Source organism: Indicator indicator, chromosome 17 (assembly GCF_027791375.1).
Source record: "Indicator indicator isolate 239-I01 chromosome 17, UM_Iind_1.1, whole genome shotgun sequence".
Lineage (NCBI taxonomy): Eukaryota > Metazoa > Chordata > Aves > Piciformes > Indicatoridae > Indicator > Indicator indicator.
In genome coordinates this window covers 14,503,315-14,520,975 of record NC_072026.1, presented here as the reverse complement: position 1 = coordinate 14,520,975, position 17,661 = coordinate 14,503,315, and the positions used below count along the sequence as shown (strand labels likewise).

The 17,661-nt window shown below is 47.6% G+C and overlaps 1 protein-coding gene across 1 annotated transcript; it reads left to right on the top strand.

The window, feature by feature from the left end:
• Positions 1 to 513: 513 nt before the first annotated feature.
• FGF16 (fibroblast growth factor 16) lies at positions 514 to 12,551 on the top strand. Its single transcript, XM_054388677.1, has 3 exons — positions 514 to 790; positions 7,467 to 7,570; positions 12,306 to 12,551. Exons 1-3 carry the CDS (start codon positions 514 to 516, stop codon positions 12,549 to 12,551), a joined length of 627 nt encoding a protein of 208 aa, XP_054244652.1.
• Positions 12,552 to 17,661: the final 5,110 nt, after the last annotated feature.

Below are 17,661 nucleotides of genomic sequence, written 5' to 3'. Positions count from 1 at the left end.
GAGAGGGCCAGAGGGTGCCCGCGGTGCCGGGGCCGGAGCTACGAGGTGCGTGCGGGGGCTCCATGATTTCATCGGCCGCTTCGCGGGAACCTGCCAAGAGCTGTTACGCCTCACTGCGATGTGTAGCTTTTTCCTGCCTTTTTTTCGTAATAAAAGAGGGAGTGAAGCTGGGTTTTCTTTCTTTTTTTTTTCTTAAGGGGAAAGAAAAAAAAAAAAAAGCCAAATGGATCAGAGAAGGGGGGGGGGGGGGGGGGGGAGAAAAGGCAATAGCCAAAGGGGATGCCAGTGAGGTGTGGCTTGCATTTAAATATCCAATATGTCAATGTAAGGGGAGTGTGTACGTATATAAAGTGCAGTTTGCATCCGACCGCGGGACACATCCAGCTATGCGAGGCACGGGGAGCGCGGGGCCGGGACGGGGCCGGCAGCGCGGGACCGGGCGGCCGCAGCCCGCGCTCTGAGGGGCCGCTCCGCTCCACGCCGCTCCCCGCCCGCCCGCGGGCCGCGGCCCCCATGGCCGAGGTGGGCGGTTTCCTGGGCGCGCTGGACCCCGACCTGCACGGCTTTCCCCCCGGGCTGGGCGCCGGGCTGCCCCTCGCTGACTCTCCCGGTTTCCTCAACGAGCGCCTGGGACAGATCGAGGGGCGGCTGCAGCGGGGTTCCCCCACCGACTTCGCTCACCTTAAGGGCATCCTCCGGCGGCGGCAGCTCTACTGCCGCACCGGCTTCCACCTGGAGATTTTCCCCAACGGCACGGTGCAGGGCACCCGGCAGGACCACAGCCGCTTCGGTAAGGGGGCGGCGGGAATGGGGCGGCCGGACCAGGCCGGTGCTGGGGCCAGGCCGGTGCCGGGAGCAGGTGCCCCGCGTACAGAATTAATTACCCCGCTAATATAAATCATCCTGGGAAGGATATAATTAGACTCCTAAACAAATGCGTTCACTTCCTAGCAATGCAGGAGTTTTTATGTCCAATTTCCTACTCTCCCGGCACTCAGCCCTTCTGCAGGTGCATGAAAACGTGGTGGAGGTGGAAAAAATTCAGATTCAAAAAGATGTGGGGGGTTTTTATAAGAGAAAAAAAAAAAAGGAGGAAGCAACTTTAGAAATGCCCCTGAAGTCAGCATGACAGAGGCAAAAGAGAGCAGAGCACGCTGGAAAAAGAAATTCCTTGCTTTTTCAGTTGTTTTGGTTTGGGAGTTTTTTCCCCTTGTATTTTTGGCTTTTTGCTTCTGCAGATGTTTGTGAGAGCTGGTTTCTTTTACTTGCATGAATTTCATGAGAAGAGTGTCTCACCAAAGCAGGCAGGAATCAGTTGGCTGGGTGGAGGTCAGTTTGTGGAGGCCGTGGGATAGGAAAGGGGAAGCTGAACGGAGAAAACCGCTTAGAGGACCTCCAAAAGGAAGGAGAAGATGGAACAATAGGCAGAGCACCATGGATTTACCTTCATGCCTGTGATGCAGCTGGAAGACTGCAGCACCTGTATCAATGTCACACAAAAGCAGGGATCTCTAATGAGACTATATGTAATCTTCAAAAAATGCATCCCAAGCCACAGGCAAAGAAGTGCAGTAAGTTTGAGCACAGCTCAGAAAAATTCCCGCTACTTCAGCATCTAGTGCAGGTGTCTGTGTAAGCTATCAACAAGTCCCAGGCCAGTGAGCTCAGCTATGTTGTCAACACGTTGCAAGAAGTGCTCAGAAGACTTTTTATAGTTTTCAAGTGATTTAACTCCTCGGTGAAAGGAATTTTTTTTGCCTTTACTTGTTTGCAACTGTTCCTTTCTGGTACCTCAGGAACACTCCTGCTGCTATTGTTTGGTGGTGTAAGGCAGGTTTTTAGAACAACTGGAGAAGCTTATCTCTGTACTGAGCTTTCCATAAACACCAGGTGCGTGCATAGCATGTCCCTGCCTAAATCAACAAGAAAGTCATAACCCGCGGGTCAGAGGCAGGTAGTAATAGGCTTGTGGGGCAAGTGTTCTTCAATTACCTTCTGAAAGACACGCATCTTTTCACCTTTCATATGCTGCAGCACACAGTGGCTTTCCACATTAAAAGAAACTGAAAACAAACCTATTGCATCTGTTTGGGTTTAGTTCAATCTGCCACGTAGTATTTCTATCAGTTCAGTTTACTTATCTTTGTGCAAGTTAACAGCCAGTTCCAAATGGCAGTGTTTGTCTCAGTTCCATTTTTTTATAAAGACTGAGTAAAATCTGTGTGTTTCCAAACAAACTTGGGAAAAACACATTAAATGGGCTGAAACTTTTCATGGGTTTTGCACATTTAAGCTTAAGTCACAAAGTGCCTTCAATAAATAGAAACATTGGCATTCCCTAAGTGTTTTAGCAGTCAGCATCCAGCTACGTAAACTAGACCAGACTTAGATATAAAATATTATAGTTTTCTGCTTCAGGGTTTTCCCAGAGGCGGTGTAAAATAAATAGTTATTTGTTGTAATTGCAAGACAAAGCCCCAAAGGATTAGACTGGAATCCTCATGTGCAGATAAAGTTGGACTAAACCTCACTGCAGCAGAGACTCAAAGCAATAATGTGTTGGCACACAGCATTCACCATCTGCATTCAGTAGCCATGAATATTTAAATTCCAGTGTTACTGGTATGGTTCGTATTAGGATGTCATGTATCAATGCATTCCTCAATCTTGCATGCAGCAGTTGGAGAGCAGTAACTCTGCCCAGAAAGAGGCAGCCAGAGTGGTCCTGGGCAAGCATGAAACCGTGAGGAGAGTTGCAGAGCTCAAGGAGGGTTTCAGGGCAGCAGTTAAAATCTAGGGGCAGCTGGGGAAATACTTAGAAATCCAGTATGGTGCTTTAGTCGACCAAGCCCACATGGCTGGAAGGTGCTTCCTGATACCATGAGCAGATAATGTGCTCCATAGCTGGCTGTGACACCGCAGCAGAGACATCTATCTAGCTGCAGCAGAGTAGAATCAAGCTTTGCATCTCAATCTCTTCACAGTGGAAGGGGTTCAGGAAAAAACGGACAGTACCTGCACCCTCCTATGGTGGGTGCCATCCCAAAAGCTACCAGATGTGCAAAGAGGCAAAGCCCTGGTGATGCAGAACTGAGTACCAGGGTCCTAACAGTGAGGGTTAAAGGGAGGGATTCTACTGTACCATGATATCAGCAGATGTGGCCAGAGGATGCAGGGAGGTAGCAGCATTGTCAATCACACTTGCCTGAACAATCACAGTAACTATTCCCTCTCATCTGTTGAGAACTGAGGTGTTCCTAAATCACACCTGTCTTCTGGAATATGATATTTTATACTTGTAAAAATACAGTTTTATGCAAGAACAATGAGGCATAGCTTATTTTTCCTAGAGGAGGCTTAACACAAAATTTGGTGAAGCCCTCCAGGATTGCTGGAAGAAATCTCATTCTCATGCTAGAGGAGTGCCCATATTTGCTCTGTGAACTGGAAGCTCCTTCTAAATCATCCCACCAAGGATCAAGTGTTTTTGGAAATACCTCTGTTCTCGCTGCATGTGCGAAGAACTTTCCTGTACAACAAAATAAAGGAGAATCAAAATCTGGAGGGGGTTTGGACTGGCATTAGCACCCCTATGAGAATCATTCTGAGAATGGAACTGAGACAAATTCACCAGGAAAATCTCTGCCAGGAGGAATTGCTCCTTTTCTGCCTTGTGTCTGGTATACAGCAGCATTAAGCAAGTAACACCAACTTTGCTACTCTTAACTGCAAGCGTGGAGAGACAAAAGCCCTTGAGTTTGTACTCAGACTAATAAAGGCAGCAACTGAAGCTCTTCTGGAGCACAAACCTGCTGATGGATCTGTAACACAAACTCTTAGAGAAGTCAGTGAAATCTCAAGAGAAAGTTTTGCTGTAGATTTTGACATTCAGACTATAGTGCACCTGTTGCTGAACAGTTGTTGAGGTTTTTAGCTGAAGCTTTGGGTTTGTAACCATTAATACAACATCTGATGTTTCTGTACCTCTGCTCCTGAATAGTCATGTAAGAAGAGACAGGTGTGAGGAGCTGAATTGTTCTTTGAGGGATGATTTAAGTAAGGCAAGAGTTGGCGGGTCCAGCCACAGCAAAGCTTTGGAAATTATTCACTACTTTGGTGGTAAATTAAACCAGTTGGAGTCTTAACCAAATCTCTCCAAGTGTTACCTAGAAAGGCCCATGGAACAAACAGAATGACTAATAAAAGCAGGAAAAAAGAGGCAGGTCCTGAGGGAAAGAGAAAAAAGTGTGTGTGGGGGAAGCATGTTCTACAAACATACACTGCTACAACTGGAAAAAAAAAATCCTAGAGCTGGCCCCAGTGGCCACTCCCTGTGCTGCTGGAGATCAGATGTACGAAGCTGCAATTTTGTCTAGCAATTGGAGTGAGTTAAGGACAGGATGGATACCCGCCCACATTTTTTCAGCCTTCACTCTGTCTCCTGACTTCTCTGGGTTTAAGTTACATTCTTAATGCCGTCTCAACACAGTTGTGTTCTGTGCACATCTCTAAGTGCCTTTCTGAGATCAGAAAAGGGGAATATTGCAAGGGACGTTGTCAGAAGAGATTGTCACAGGCAGGCCTTGAAGAAATTTTGTTTACAAACCCAAGTATTACCCAATCTGCATCAGATAAGGGGTGTCTCACCCAACCGCTTAGGGAAAAAGGATGCTAATGGCTGCTCGTGGGTTGCTCCTTACCACATCTCTGAAGACCTGGGTTTATGTGCCATGTACAGAGCATGCTGGTGGGTATGCTTAAGGAAAGCTCTTGGTTTCCCTTCCTGAGACATCCCTCAGTTTCTAAACGGGACCAGCAGCATTTTCCTGCTACCCAGAGGTGACAGAAGACAAATAAAACCCAAAAATACACTGGTGCTGAGGACTGTGTGTGTACTTACAGGACAGTCGATCTACTGCTTTCCAATTACCAGATATTTTTCACTTGAACATCCACTTGTCTCCAGTCTGGGAAAGTCTCCTCCATTTCTGGGTATCCTTTCCCCCTGTATTACTTTTTACACTCTCTCTAGTTGTTGGACATTTTCACTCCCCCATTTTCAAACAGACTGTCAGGATTTCAGTCCTGCAGATGGGAAAACAGAAGCACACAACAGCTCAGTAACTCCCTTCAAGTGTCAGAACTGGTGGATAGAAGAGGCAGAAGACCATCCCTCAACTCTCTTCCCTCCCCATTCATGCTTCTTTTCAGATAAGAAACCACAGTAACTATTGGGAAGCAAGCAGAGCAGAGGCAGGGTCCTGGTTTGGGAAGGCTGCCATCCCTGCTCCTGACATTTCTGAAGGCAATATATAGAATCATAGAATGTTTTGGGTTGGAAGGGACCTTTAAAGGTCATCTATCCTAACCCCCTGCAGCCTATATGTATCCCTAGGCCAGGGCATTGTAACTGGGCATATTTCAGCCTGGAAGACATCTGCACTGGACCATGAAGCACGTTTTCTGTTGTTTGCTTTTGCTTTCCTGTGTTGAGGAGTTGCAGCTCCCAAGTCCCTATTTCATCTCTTCTTCAAAGCACCTGCTGGCTGCAGGGAGGGGGACTGCCTACAGGCAGGGCAAAATGAGGACAAAAAGTCCAATATAAGGTAGGAAGATGAATTCTTGCACCCACCTTAGCAGCCAGCATCTAACATGAGTCTGTGTTGAGCCAAGGGGAACAATATTTATTAATATATGGTCCTATATTTAGGTGGTGATACACTTATCGTCTGAGAGCTATCACACCCACGCCTGGCTGAGCAGAAGAGACATGCCCCAAGCTGAGGGTTAACCAGGCGCTTCGACTGCCACTGAAGTCAACTGGCTCAGGTGGCACTCGTCATGTGGTGATTTTAGACTTAGGGCACACTTTGAAGAGGAGCTTTAGGAGGTAACCTGATCAAAGCAGAAATCACTCAGGACTGGACATTTTGGGAGCTATATAAAGAGACCCAGAGCCACACTAAAGGTTAGAGCAACTTTGTGCTCCTGTCACTGGATGTGTCTACTCCAGTCATCAGATGGGATGGGGAAAACCCTCTTCCTTCCTCTGCTGCCACCTCCCAGCTAATTCAGTACTGGACAGAGGCCAGTGAGCTGTGCCCATGACCTCTAGCTAGGGAGCGTGTGACATCCAGAGCCTAACCCAGTCCCACTAATGCCTTCAAGAGGACTTCCTGTGAAGTCTGATATGATGTTAAAGTCATTGAATGTTTTGGGTTAGAAGGGACCTTTAAAGATGACCCAGTCTAACCACCCTGCACTGAGCAGAGTCATCCCTAACTAAATCAGGGCTGCTCAGAGCCCTGTCCAGCTGGACCTTGAATGTCTCCAGGGATGGAGCACCCACCACCCCTGCAGGCTGCTCGGGGCTGCTTGTTTTTACATGCTTCACCAAGGGTTCCCCCTTACAAATCTTTCCTCCATCTAAACTGCTGTCATCCCCCTTGCTGGCAGCACTGGGGGTGCAGCAAGCAGCAGCAGACCCTGCTAATTTCTTTGCCAGAGGAAAACTTGTTTGTATTGGCCCAGGTTGCCCAGAGAGGTTCTAGATGCCCCATCCCTGGAACCATTCCAGATCAGGTCATTTGGGCCTCTGGGCAACCTGCTCTAGTTGCAGATATCTCTGCTGACTGCAGGGGAATTGGACTAGATGACCTTTAAAGGTCCCTTCCAACCCAGACCAACCTGTGATTATATGAAATGAGGCTGCCTCTTGTTATTTAAAGTACCTGACACCATGGTTGTAGGCTGAAGCCCACATAGGCTCCTCTTGGAGGGCTGGGGATGGCTAGGACAAGATGCTGCTGACCCAGGAAAAGGCCGGGTTGAGGGTGGGGCAGGCAGCAGGACACACGGGGCAGGAGAGAGTTGCTGGCAGTAATATAGCAGGGGGTGACAGGAGAACCAGCAGCTCTGAAGGCTATGGAGGAAGATGCATTTCTACCTGTGTGCTTTTGCAGTAATTTTATCCTTGAGGCTTGTATATATTTTGGGGCAGCAAGTACCCCAGTGGAATGCCAGGATGAAGACAGCCCTCACATACATCTCTTCTGGTAGTTTTCACTTATTTTTCTTGAACTCATGACTTCAAAGCATGTGGGACTGTTATCTCAAACCAGAAGCTCTGTGGTGACAAAAATCACTCCCCTTTTGATGAAGAACAAAACCCAGTGTGCTAATAGCTTTCTGAAATTCCCATGGGGCCAGGAACAAGTTTCTGCACCTGCTGTCTTGGTGATAATTCAGAAAAAAACAACCACCAAAACTCAAACCACCAAAACCTAGCAGGCCTTTTCTCATTAGCAAAGCTAATTCCTTCTGGGCAAGTCAAACCTGCAATGCCAGAGAAAAGCATTAATGGTTTAATGGCCAAGGTGGTCTTAGGTTGATGGTTGGACTTAATAACAGAGGTCTTTTCCAACCAAAATAATTCTGTGATTCTATGATTTGGACTTCTATTTCAGGGATTTTGGAGTTTATTAGCCTGGCAGTTGGGCTGGTGAGCATCCGTGGGGTGGACTCAGGACTCTACCTCGGCATGAACGAGAGAGGCGAGCTGTATGGGTCGGTAAGTTTAAGGTCTTGTGCCAATTACATCACTGTGTAACATACACTGAAACACAGGGGCCTCATCGGTGTCATGAGCTGTGTCTGTCACAGGCTTCCAAAGTCTGTGAGCTGCCACATGCCTGCATCCTACCCATGATGTCACTGTTGGTATACCATAAATGATATACGTGAAATAGGGAGCGTACTTTCATGTGGTGAGAGCCCATGGTGGTGTGCAGCCCTCAGGCAGCGGTTGGGGGAACTGTCGGGGGGTTTATCAAGCATTTGCCTTTTGGAAACAGAGTGGCAAGGGTCAGCTAAAGGCAGGGGGAAAACTTAGCATGAAATGAGAGACTGCTTTTGTGTTTTCATTGCTTAACACATCAGGTCTATTACCCATGTGGCCAGGATCTGTACCTGTCTGCAGATTTGACATTTATGTTACATATATTTTCACTAACAGAAGTTGTTATTTCATTATAACATACTCTACAGCTCCTAAAAGGAGTTCAGGGAGGTTGCTCATAATTTTTTGTAAGTGCCCTTTTCAGACTAAAATTTTCTGTGTTTTGCCAAAACCCAAGTGTAAACTCCTTGTTAGTTTATCAGTCCATACAAACTCCTGAATATCTATAAACTCTTCCTAGCCACAGAATTACAGAATGATTTTGGTTGGAAGAGACTTACAAGGTCATCAGATCCAACCATTAACCCAGCACTTGTAGGTCAACTCTAACCTATGTCCCTCATATCCCGCATATCCGTGGTTTTGAAACTCCTCCAGGAATGGGAACTCCACCACTGTCCTGGACAGCCCTTTTCAAGGGCTTGGCAACCCCTTTGAGAAAGAAATTTCAAACAAAAGAAAATGAAATAAACCAGTTTCAAACCCAAGTGGAAGGCACAATCTTCCTCTGACCAACTCAGACCCATCTCATAGTGCAGAAATTCAAACTCACGTATCAAGAAGCCTCTGGAGCACCTTTGTTTAGCAAACAGTAACAGTAGCCCACAAGTTTCCATCATCTTTTCTTCTCCCATTCCTATCTCAGACTGCGACAGACCCTTTTACTATTTAAGGTGCAGTTACTGATGGTCATAGGAGATAATCAGATTCTAGCACAAACTGATTAACTTTCTTTTCCACTTAATTTCTATAGTAACATCTGCTCTAAACAGAAGGTAAGGTGGAGAAAGCAGTTAAATCACAAATGTGCAAGATACTATTAATCACCAGGATCCCATAAAATGCAAAAAAAAACCAAACCAAAAAATCTCAAAGCACACTTGCGAAATCAGGGCTGAAGCCTACACCCACACAGCAGCACCTCTGCTGCCAAAGCCTCAGGCTGCTCCTGGAGTCGCAGCTTTCACTGTGCCTGCTGAAAAGGAGGACACAGCCTGACTGTGCCTTTCTCTGCTTTCAAACCCTGCAGCTCTGACTATGAATCATCAGTTTCATGATGGGTTAATTAAATTCTGGGGCCTGTGTTCATACAATCATGGTAGGGGCTGGAAGGGACCTCTGGAGATCATCTAGAACTGCTGAAGCAGGGTCACCCACAGCAGGTTGCCCAGGATCACAATGTCGAAGTGGGTTTGAAATCCCTCCAGAGGAGATTCCGTGACCTTTGTGGGCAGCCTGCTCCAGGGCTCAAATACCTTCACAGCAAAGAAGTTTCTCCTCATGTTCCAGTGAAACCTCCTGGGTTCAAGTTTGTGCCTGTTGCCCCTTGTCCTGTCACAGGATACCACTGAAAAGAGACTTGACCCTTCTTTTTGACACCCTTCAGATATTTACAGACATTAGTAAGTTCCCCTCTCAGCCTTCTCTTCTCCAGGCTAAACAGCCCCATGAAAAAAATGCTTCTGTGACAAGTTAGACACAAACAAAAATTACATTTTGTAACACTTTATCCGGAAACAGAATTGACGTGAAGACACAATCATGGGAGTTTGCTGTTGTTCATCCCCTACAGCAGACAGGACACTGACCAGAGGCTGCAGGGACACAAACCACCGATTCAGGCTGTGCACAAGTCATAAGCCAGGTCCCCAAATAACTCTGGAGTTTCAAAATCTGGGTTACATGGGTTGTGCAATGATGGCTTTTCAAAATCAAAAGCCACTACAGAATTCTTAATTAAAGGTCCATAACGGAGCTCCCAAGGACAGCATTAGCATTACACGAGTATTTTAGGAGATGACAGCACAGCAGTGTTTTTAAAGTTCCAGCAAGTTTATTATTTTCCTCCCTGCCAGTTTTGCCTGATCTGTGTTGACACAGCCAGAGCTGGCCAACCCCACAGTGACACGTGGAGTCCCCTCTGCCTGGCCTTGCTAACCTTGTGCCATTGATGGCAGACACGCAGCTAATGCTGAGAGCAGCAAAAGTGGCAGGCAGCACCTTGCAGGCTCAGTGGGGACATCCCACTGAATAAGTGACGCCTTGCAGAATCACCCCAGAATCACACCCATCGTCACAAAATCACACAGAACCCCAGGATAGTGAAGGTTGGAAGGGACCTCTGGAGATCATCCAGTCCTATACTCCCCTGCTAAAGCAGGGTCACCCACAGCAGGTTGCCCAGGATCACAATGTCCAGGCTGGTTTGGAATTTCTCCAGTGAAGGAGACTCCACAACCTCTCTGGGCAGCCTGCTCCAGGGTTCCCTCACAGCAAAGACGTTTCCCCTCATATTTAGATGGAAGTTCCTGGGTTCCAGTTTGTGTCAGTTGCCCCTTGTCCTGTCACTGGGCACCACTGAGAAGAGTCTGGCCCCATCCTCTTGCCCCCGGCCCTTTAGTTCTTGCTGAGCATTGAGAAGACCCCCTTTCAGGCTTCTCTTCTGGCTAAACAGCAGCACGTCTCTCAGCTGCTTCTCCTCACAGAGAGGCTTCAGTCTCAGCATTTTTGTAGCCTCTTCCTGGACTGTCTCTAGGGGTTCCCTGTCTCTCTTGAACGGGGGAGCCCAAAACTTAACCCAGTACTCCAGGTATGGCCTGACAAGGCAGAGCAGAGGGGGAGAAGAACCTCCCTTGACCTGCTGGTCACACTCTTCTGAATACACCCCAGGAGACTATTTGCCTTCTTGGCCACAATAGCACATTGCTGGCTTATGGTGAATTTGTTGTCCACCAGGACCCAAAGGTCTTTCTCCACAGAGCTGTTTCATTTTATACCAACACTGTACCTCCAAACAGCCCAGCAAAGAGCAGGTAATCTGGAGCAAAGCAGCAGCACACAAGTTCAGCTGGTCAGCATTTGTTAACATACTCCATGTAGATGTTGCCTTAGGGGAAGGAAAGAATGCTCTGTATTTATTGACAGATCCAGGAAGAGAAACCCCCTGTTCCCCATTCCCCAGGACTCAGATGGTAAGAGATGTGGCATAGGCTTATGAAAGGCTCACAACTCACCTTGGGGTTTATTTAATTAGCAGCAAAACACTCAAAACAGGTTCTGAGCATAGGTGAGCTCCTGAATCATGCTACAAAACATGGTGTGTGGGCAAGAACATTCACTGAGCACTCTGTGTGCCCTGGCTGAGGCTCTTTCCCTACCCAAACTGTTTGCAAGGCAGGGTCAGTGGTTGCAATACTGCAGCATTCTAGGTCTGCAGATGTCGCCCTGGCAGTCTCCCCTGGGATGAGTCCCTCTGTGATACAGCAGTGGCAATGCCACCCACACATGTCCTCCTGGGGTAGAGGGACAGCCCCAGTGATCCTCTCACTATGGCTGGGCTCCTCACTGTAGCTGGCCCTGGGGAGATGGGAGGGAGAGGAAAGGAGCTATGGGCATGAGCTGAAAAGCCATCATGGGACATGAAGCAAACAGCTTGTAGCTGTGAGGGCTGGAGGGAAAGGCTGGCTGTGACATGGTGGTACCATCAGGGATGGACTGGCCATTGACTGCCACATGCTCATCACATAACCTATCATCATTGTAAATCCTCCCTGGGGCTAGACACCCTGACAAAGCTGTTCGCCATCCAGACCTCTGGGGTCTTGGTATGGCCTCACATCACAGCTCCCTGGCAAATCAGAAGATGCTTTTGCCTGAGGGATGTTTTCATTCCCAGCACAGCATCTGCTGCTCAGCACCCTGAATTTCCAAAGTGGTGCTTGCTATCCACTGCTTCTCCAGGGATTGCCTCTCACCTACAAGAACAATTTTGGGGAATGTGTGGTGCCTGTGTATGGGGCTGCTATGGAGGGACACAGCTGCAGGTGGGCACCAAGCTCCAAACTCACACCCTAATCTCAGTGACTCAGCTGTCAGCTTTAGAGTTCTGTTATGGCCCTGGGTTGGTTGGTTTGTTTCATGGGGCACCTTCGCAAAATGCACACTCACCTCCTCCTTTTGTCTCCACCTCCAACTTCAGAGGTCTTTGGGTCTTGGCTTGTGCCTGTTTCCAGCTCTCACCCAACAGCATCCAGTCTCCATCCTCAAGGGAGAACGTAGCTGGAAAAATAAAGTAAGGGTAAATTACAGTGAGAGTGGTGAGACACTGAAACAGGGAGGTTGTGGATGACCCCCTCCTGCAGGTGTTCAAGGCCAGGTTGGATAAGGCCTTCAGCAACCCGGTCTAGTGGGGTGTCTCTATCAATGCCAGGGTGGTTGGAACTAGATGATCTTCAAGGTCCCTTCTAACCCAAATCATTCCATGGATCTATGGAGAAGAAGATGTAATGTTTTAATACTTTTTGACACAAATGTCTTTTTCTTCCCCGCCACCATTGCCCCAACACAGAAGAAGCTGACCCGGGAGTGTGTTTTCCGCGAGCAGTTTGAAGAGAACTGGTACAACACCTATGCCTCGACCCTCTACAAGCACCCTGACTCGGAGCGCCATTACTACGTGGCTCTGAACAAGGACGGCTCCCCCCGCGAAGGGTACAGGACTAAGAGACACCAGAAATTCACTCACTTTTTACCCAGGCCTGTGGACCCCACCAAAATACCCGCGATGTACAGAGACCTCTTCCACTACAGGTGATGCTTCTTGCAGCTGCCCCAGCAGTGTACATACTTGGGCTCCCAAGCTTTTCCCCAGAGCACTATCTCCATAGTCATTCCATCGTTCCTGTAAGTGTAGCTGATGTAGGAAAGCACTCACAGACATTGCTGGTCCACCTTGTTTCAAGTGTTATCAACCCTGGGTTATTGCTGGGGCTGGGGCAGGGGAAGGAAGGGAACCCACCATATAATCTTTCATTTTCATTCACTTTCTTTACCTGAGGCCAAATACTCAATGTTATGGTTTTTAGGCTCTTTTCAATGCTGTCCTGAGATAGGACAAGGGGCAACAGATAATGGAACACAGGAAGTTCCACCTCAACATGAGGAAAAAATTCTTTACTGTGAGGGTGACAAAGCCCTAGAATAGGCTGCCCAGAGAGGTTGTGGAGTCTCCTTTTCTGGAGACTTTTGAGACCTGTCTGGACATGTTCCTGTGTGACCTGCCCTAGGTGATCCTGCTTTGGCGGGGGGGTTGGACTGAATGATCTTCAGAGGTCCTTTCCAGCCCCTAACGTTCTATGATTCTAAAGGAACAAGCAGGTGAACAAACCTCATCACCAAGGAGAGGGGAAAAAAAACCCACAACAACCTAAAAATGAAAAGAAGGAAAGAAAAGAAAAAAAAAGAAAAGCCCAAAGAAGTGCTGCAGGAGCTGCTGCTGAGCTCGGGATTGGTACCTGCAAAGAAAAAGCCTTTGGAGTGCTTCCCTGCTTGAGCAGCCCAGAACTTTGATACATTGATGATGCCACATGGACTGGTCCTGATGTGTGGGTTTTTTTCCTGCTGTTGGGGTGGGAATGGGGTGAGGAACATTATTCAGCTGTAAGCATGGATACTGTGCATAAGGACAAAACTATTTATAAAATGTATATGATATTTATTTTATATATTTATTTATTTCAAAATAATTTTATTTTTAATGAGAGATGCTATGACCGGATTTTCATCAGGAAGAATAAGGTCCTACTGAAACAGGAAGAAAAATGAGTTTTAAGAGCTTATTGGCAATAAAATTGTCTTTATATTGTAGATTTCTTGCTAGCCCCTTTTTTTTGGCATTCTTTAACCATTAACCCAGTATTTCCCCAGGATATATTCACCCCTAAAAAGGCTTTGTATGGTAAAGATAAATTACCTGAACCCCAAACTTTTGTACACGGGTGACATGAAATTATACCTGGAGTGGACCTTGGAAGCATGATCCTACCAGAAGGCACAGCTGGGTATCTGCTGAACTGGAATTTCCAAGAGTTACAAATCCATCTCTTACCTTTACTCTGAGACAGGCAAAAAAGGTACTTGGGCCATGCCAAGCACTGGGCCCAGCTCAGATTTTGTAGCCATCAGGTGGGATAGGTCCAGATTCAGCACCACCATCACCACAAATGGAGGAACCTTGCAGGCACAGTCGGTGTCTTCAGTTTTCCCTCATCTTTGCAGCCCCACTAGCCTGGGAAACACTGTGTCAGCTCCCAGTGTGACTTGCCAGCAGCAGCTGCTGTGGCTTGCGTCCTGCAGAAGAATCAAGTGGAGAAACATTTGTAGCGTCTGCTAAGCCTTTGGATGGACTCATCCTTCTTGCAATAAATCCACATCTCACAACAGGCTTACCTGAAGCATTGTGGAAAAATCACTGAAGAAAATGTAGAGAGCAACAAAAGCAATTGAAAAAACCCTTCATTTTTAAGCAGTTACCATGGATGAAGATCGTCCCTGCAGGCAGTGCTTGGACATTTGTGGCTGCGTGGCATTTTCCTTTGCAGAAGGTTGCATCACACAGTCCCATCACCTTTCCTACCAGTGGGCTCAACCAAACCTACCAGGGCTTTGGCAGCCTGAGCCAGCCCCATGTTTCCACCTGCTGCCAGCATTGTGCTGGATTCCTGTGGCTCTTCTCAGGTCAGGCTGGCCAAGCTGGGGACACTGATGATGGAAGCTTTGTTCTGCAGCTCAGCCCAACAGTCAGCACAGGCCCTCAGTTACAGGAGATGTTGGGATGTTACTGGAGAAGCTTCCATGAATGATCCCAGTTTGTTCTTTGTCCCCTATGATCAGCAGAGTTTTTAGCACATGGTAGAAAGCAGGAGTGTGTAGCTGCAGCAGAGCAGAGAGATTGGTGTGCAATGAGGTTCTCTAGAGCATCCAAAAAATAGATACAAATCCAAGTGTAGCGGCCTTGGGTTGGGGTTCTCCTTATCACAGCTGCGTTTTTCAGTGTTGTTTCTCAGCCACCTCCTGACAAAGCAGTCAAGGTAAAAATCTCAGTTCCTCCAGCTTCAGTTCCTGAATTCCCAGGATGATTGCACTTAACTAGGGATGGTCTACATCAGCTTCTTTGCAAGCTGTGCTGCTCAGAGCTGTATAGCCCTAGTGCTCAGCTCTGCTCCTGGCCATTGCTTGTTTTCTCTCCTACCTCCTGTGTCCATGCCATGTCCCTTTGACTGTCCCAACTGCTCCCACATCAAGTGCAGTAGGTCCAGCAGCCACTAGACGACCAAGCTATGGATCACAATGAGAGATTACAGGAGCCTTACCTTGAATGATCCAGACACGAGGGAATTTAATCCTGTGTTTGAAATAAAAAAATGTTTATTTACCTTCTTCCTCTGAGTCACTGCTGAAACATCTCATCCTCAGCTGCCATGGCAGGAGCATGATTGCTCATCAAGTGTCCTGATGTGTACTTTTGACCTTCCCCTGCACAAAGGGAAATCCCTCAGACCTGGAGCTTTGCTTTGCCCTCGGGATGATCCTGCCTCCCTCCAACCAGGGCTTTCCGGTGCACTTGAAGATAAATCTGGCACTTTAGAGCCTGCTCCTCTTCTTTGAAAAAAAGGTCAAACATCTCAGCAATATCAAGTACATTTTGACCAATTCGAACTGATGGGGGCACCTGATGGACTCAATACCTGAATGAAGAGCTGCTTCAGCAGAGCCTCCTACTGTGAAAGGACCTGCAGGTATGAGGGTGGTGTAAAAACCCTTCTGCAGGATCTGGGAACAAAATCCACAATACTTGCCAACAAAAAAATTCATAAAGAATTTACTGTAAATCTCTTAGTAAAGGTTGGTGTCATCTTCTATGTGGGACACTGTAAAGGGGGAATTCAGCATTGCTGAATCCCACCCAAGTGGTTGCTTTCAGCAGGAATTTTCTGGGTTTGGTTCTGCTTCAACAGTAACAAGGAGAAACCTGACTGACTTGAGAGCTTAAGAGCAGCAGAATTAACAACTTTGGCTGCATTTTGGGTGGCACAGGGAGCAAGTAGCAATGCTCAGTGGTGTTTTCATGCGGACACATTCATGTGTCCATGAGAAGAACAGACTGACTCCTCATCCAGCTGTTACCCACCAGCTGCTGCTCTGTGCAGTGAAAGCAAACTGGAGACACCAACTGCTTGAAGGCAGGGCTGCAAGATGGGCCCTACAGCCTGTACTGAGCTGTGTCTGCTCTAGTGGTGGTGGTGGACCAGCCTCAGGGGCTGCCCTCTTCCTGCTGGGAAAGTTTTAGAGGAAAATACGTTTGCAATGCTTCAACCATAGAGAATTTCTTCTAAGTTAACAAAAGAAAAAGCGAAACCATTATGTGATTCTGTGTGTATGTCTGGGACCTCAGCTTGTGTAGCTTCCCTGCGCTTCAATGTTACAGCAACCCAAAGGGCTTCTCCCAAAGGGAAGGCAAAGGTGGCTGGTGCAGGAGATTGCTGTGGTCCTGCAAGACACCCTGCTGGGCCCTTCACCCTCCAGTGCTGTTTTGCACACAAAAAGGCACAGGTCTGAAAGCACCACAGTACATGACCCTGGGTACCTGATCCAAAGGGCGATGTCTTCTACAACCCGACAGTCAAGATTCAGCCTGTACTGCAGGGCCAAGTCTAGCCCTCTGCAGGGCCAAGCCTAGCTTCAGCTCCATCCGGAAAGCTTCACAATCACAAATGTGCTGCAAGGAAATAAAGCGAGGTTACTGAGTGCTCCCCCTAAGACAGAAGGCATAGAATACACTGAGGGTACAATGTGGGTATCTCAGTACTATTTATTAACCACACATGTGGGTGGGAGACAAGATCGTGGGGACCTGTGCTTAAAGTAATTAATGGGCAAACATCAAACATGGGTGCCATGTGCTGCTCCTTCTCCAGGTTCTACATGTACCTGGGGCAGCCATCAAAGGTGGAGACATGGACAGAAAGGCAGGAACAGTACTGTGCTCAAGAGGGAGGGGGGACACAGTACCATGGGAAAAGCACTTTCTGTGGCTGAAGCTGCCAAATGCAATCCTTGGTGATCCTGCTTTTTCAGAAAAAGACAAAACACAACCTGCAGTCAGGGGAGTTGTGGAATTGTAGGGAGGAACTTACCCCCAGAGCACAAAGTCATGCAACATGAACTACAAAATCTGGTTACTTTTTTCCACAGCAAATAAGTGCTTCAAAGTTAATGGAAAATAGTGAGGATGAAGTCTTGTGCCTGCTGCTGGATGAGTTTGAGAAAGACCTGCAAAGCCAACTTAACTGAGGAGTCTCAAGCTCTTCTCTCACCATGCCAAAAAGCATTTAGCACCAAGGTGCCCATAACCGAGCGTGGAAGATCACCACATGAGACATAGCAAACTTACGTGTGCATTTACAAGCATCGGCAAGCACCCATGGAAAGGAAAACCACACTTTGTACAGCTGAGTTCTGCAAGAGCTGTTGTCCCTGGGTCAGGCTGATTAATGCCCCAACTACCAGTTCTGTTCCACAGTCCATGTCTCAAATAGCTTCTGTGCACACCAGACATGAAACACAAAGCCAAGGTGCTGTTTGAGATCGGGGTGGTTGAGATTGAAAGGGCCTGAGCGCGGACTCAAGGAGTGATCCCACATCCCCTTGTACTCACCTTCCCCACAGCGCCCCTCACCCTTCTTCCCATGTCAGGCCTCAGCCCTTTCCCAACACATTCCTTCAATCACCACCTCATCCTGGGTACAGTAGGTACAGGAGCTGCTATGGGATGAAAAATGGCTTCCATGTGCTGCTGTGCGGTTGCTGTCTGCGTGGAGGTGACCCAGGGCCATGCACAGAAGGATGAACTACTCAACCCACAT

What these genes read in the sequence shown, in the direction of transcription:
- FGF16 (XM_054388677.1), top strand. Translation starts at nt 514, where the DNA reads ATGGCCGAGGTGGGCGGTTTCCTGGGCGCGCTGGACCCCGACCTGCAC. An exon ending in GCAGGACCACAGCCGCTTCG is followed by an intron (nt 791 to 7,466) that starts GTAAGGGGGCGG and finishes CTTCTATTTCAG; the next exon opens with GGATTTTGGAGTTTATTAGC. An exon ending in GAGGCGAGCTGTATGGGTCG is followed by an intron (nt 7,571 to 12,305) that starts GTAAGTTTAAGG and finishes GCCCCAACACAG; the next exon opens with AAGAAGCTGACCCGGGAGTG.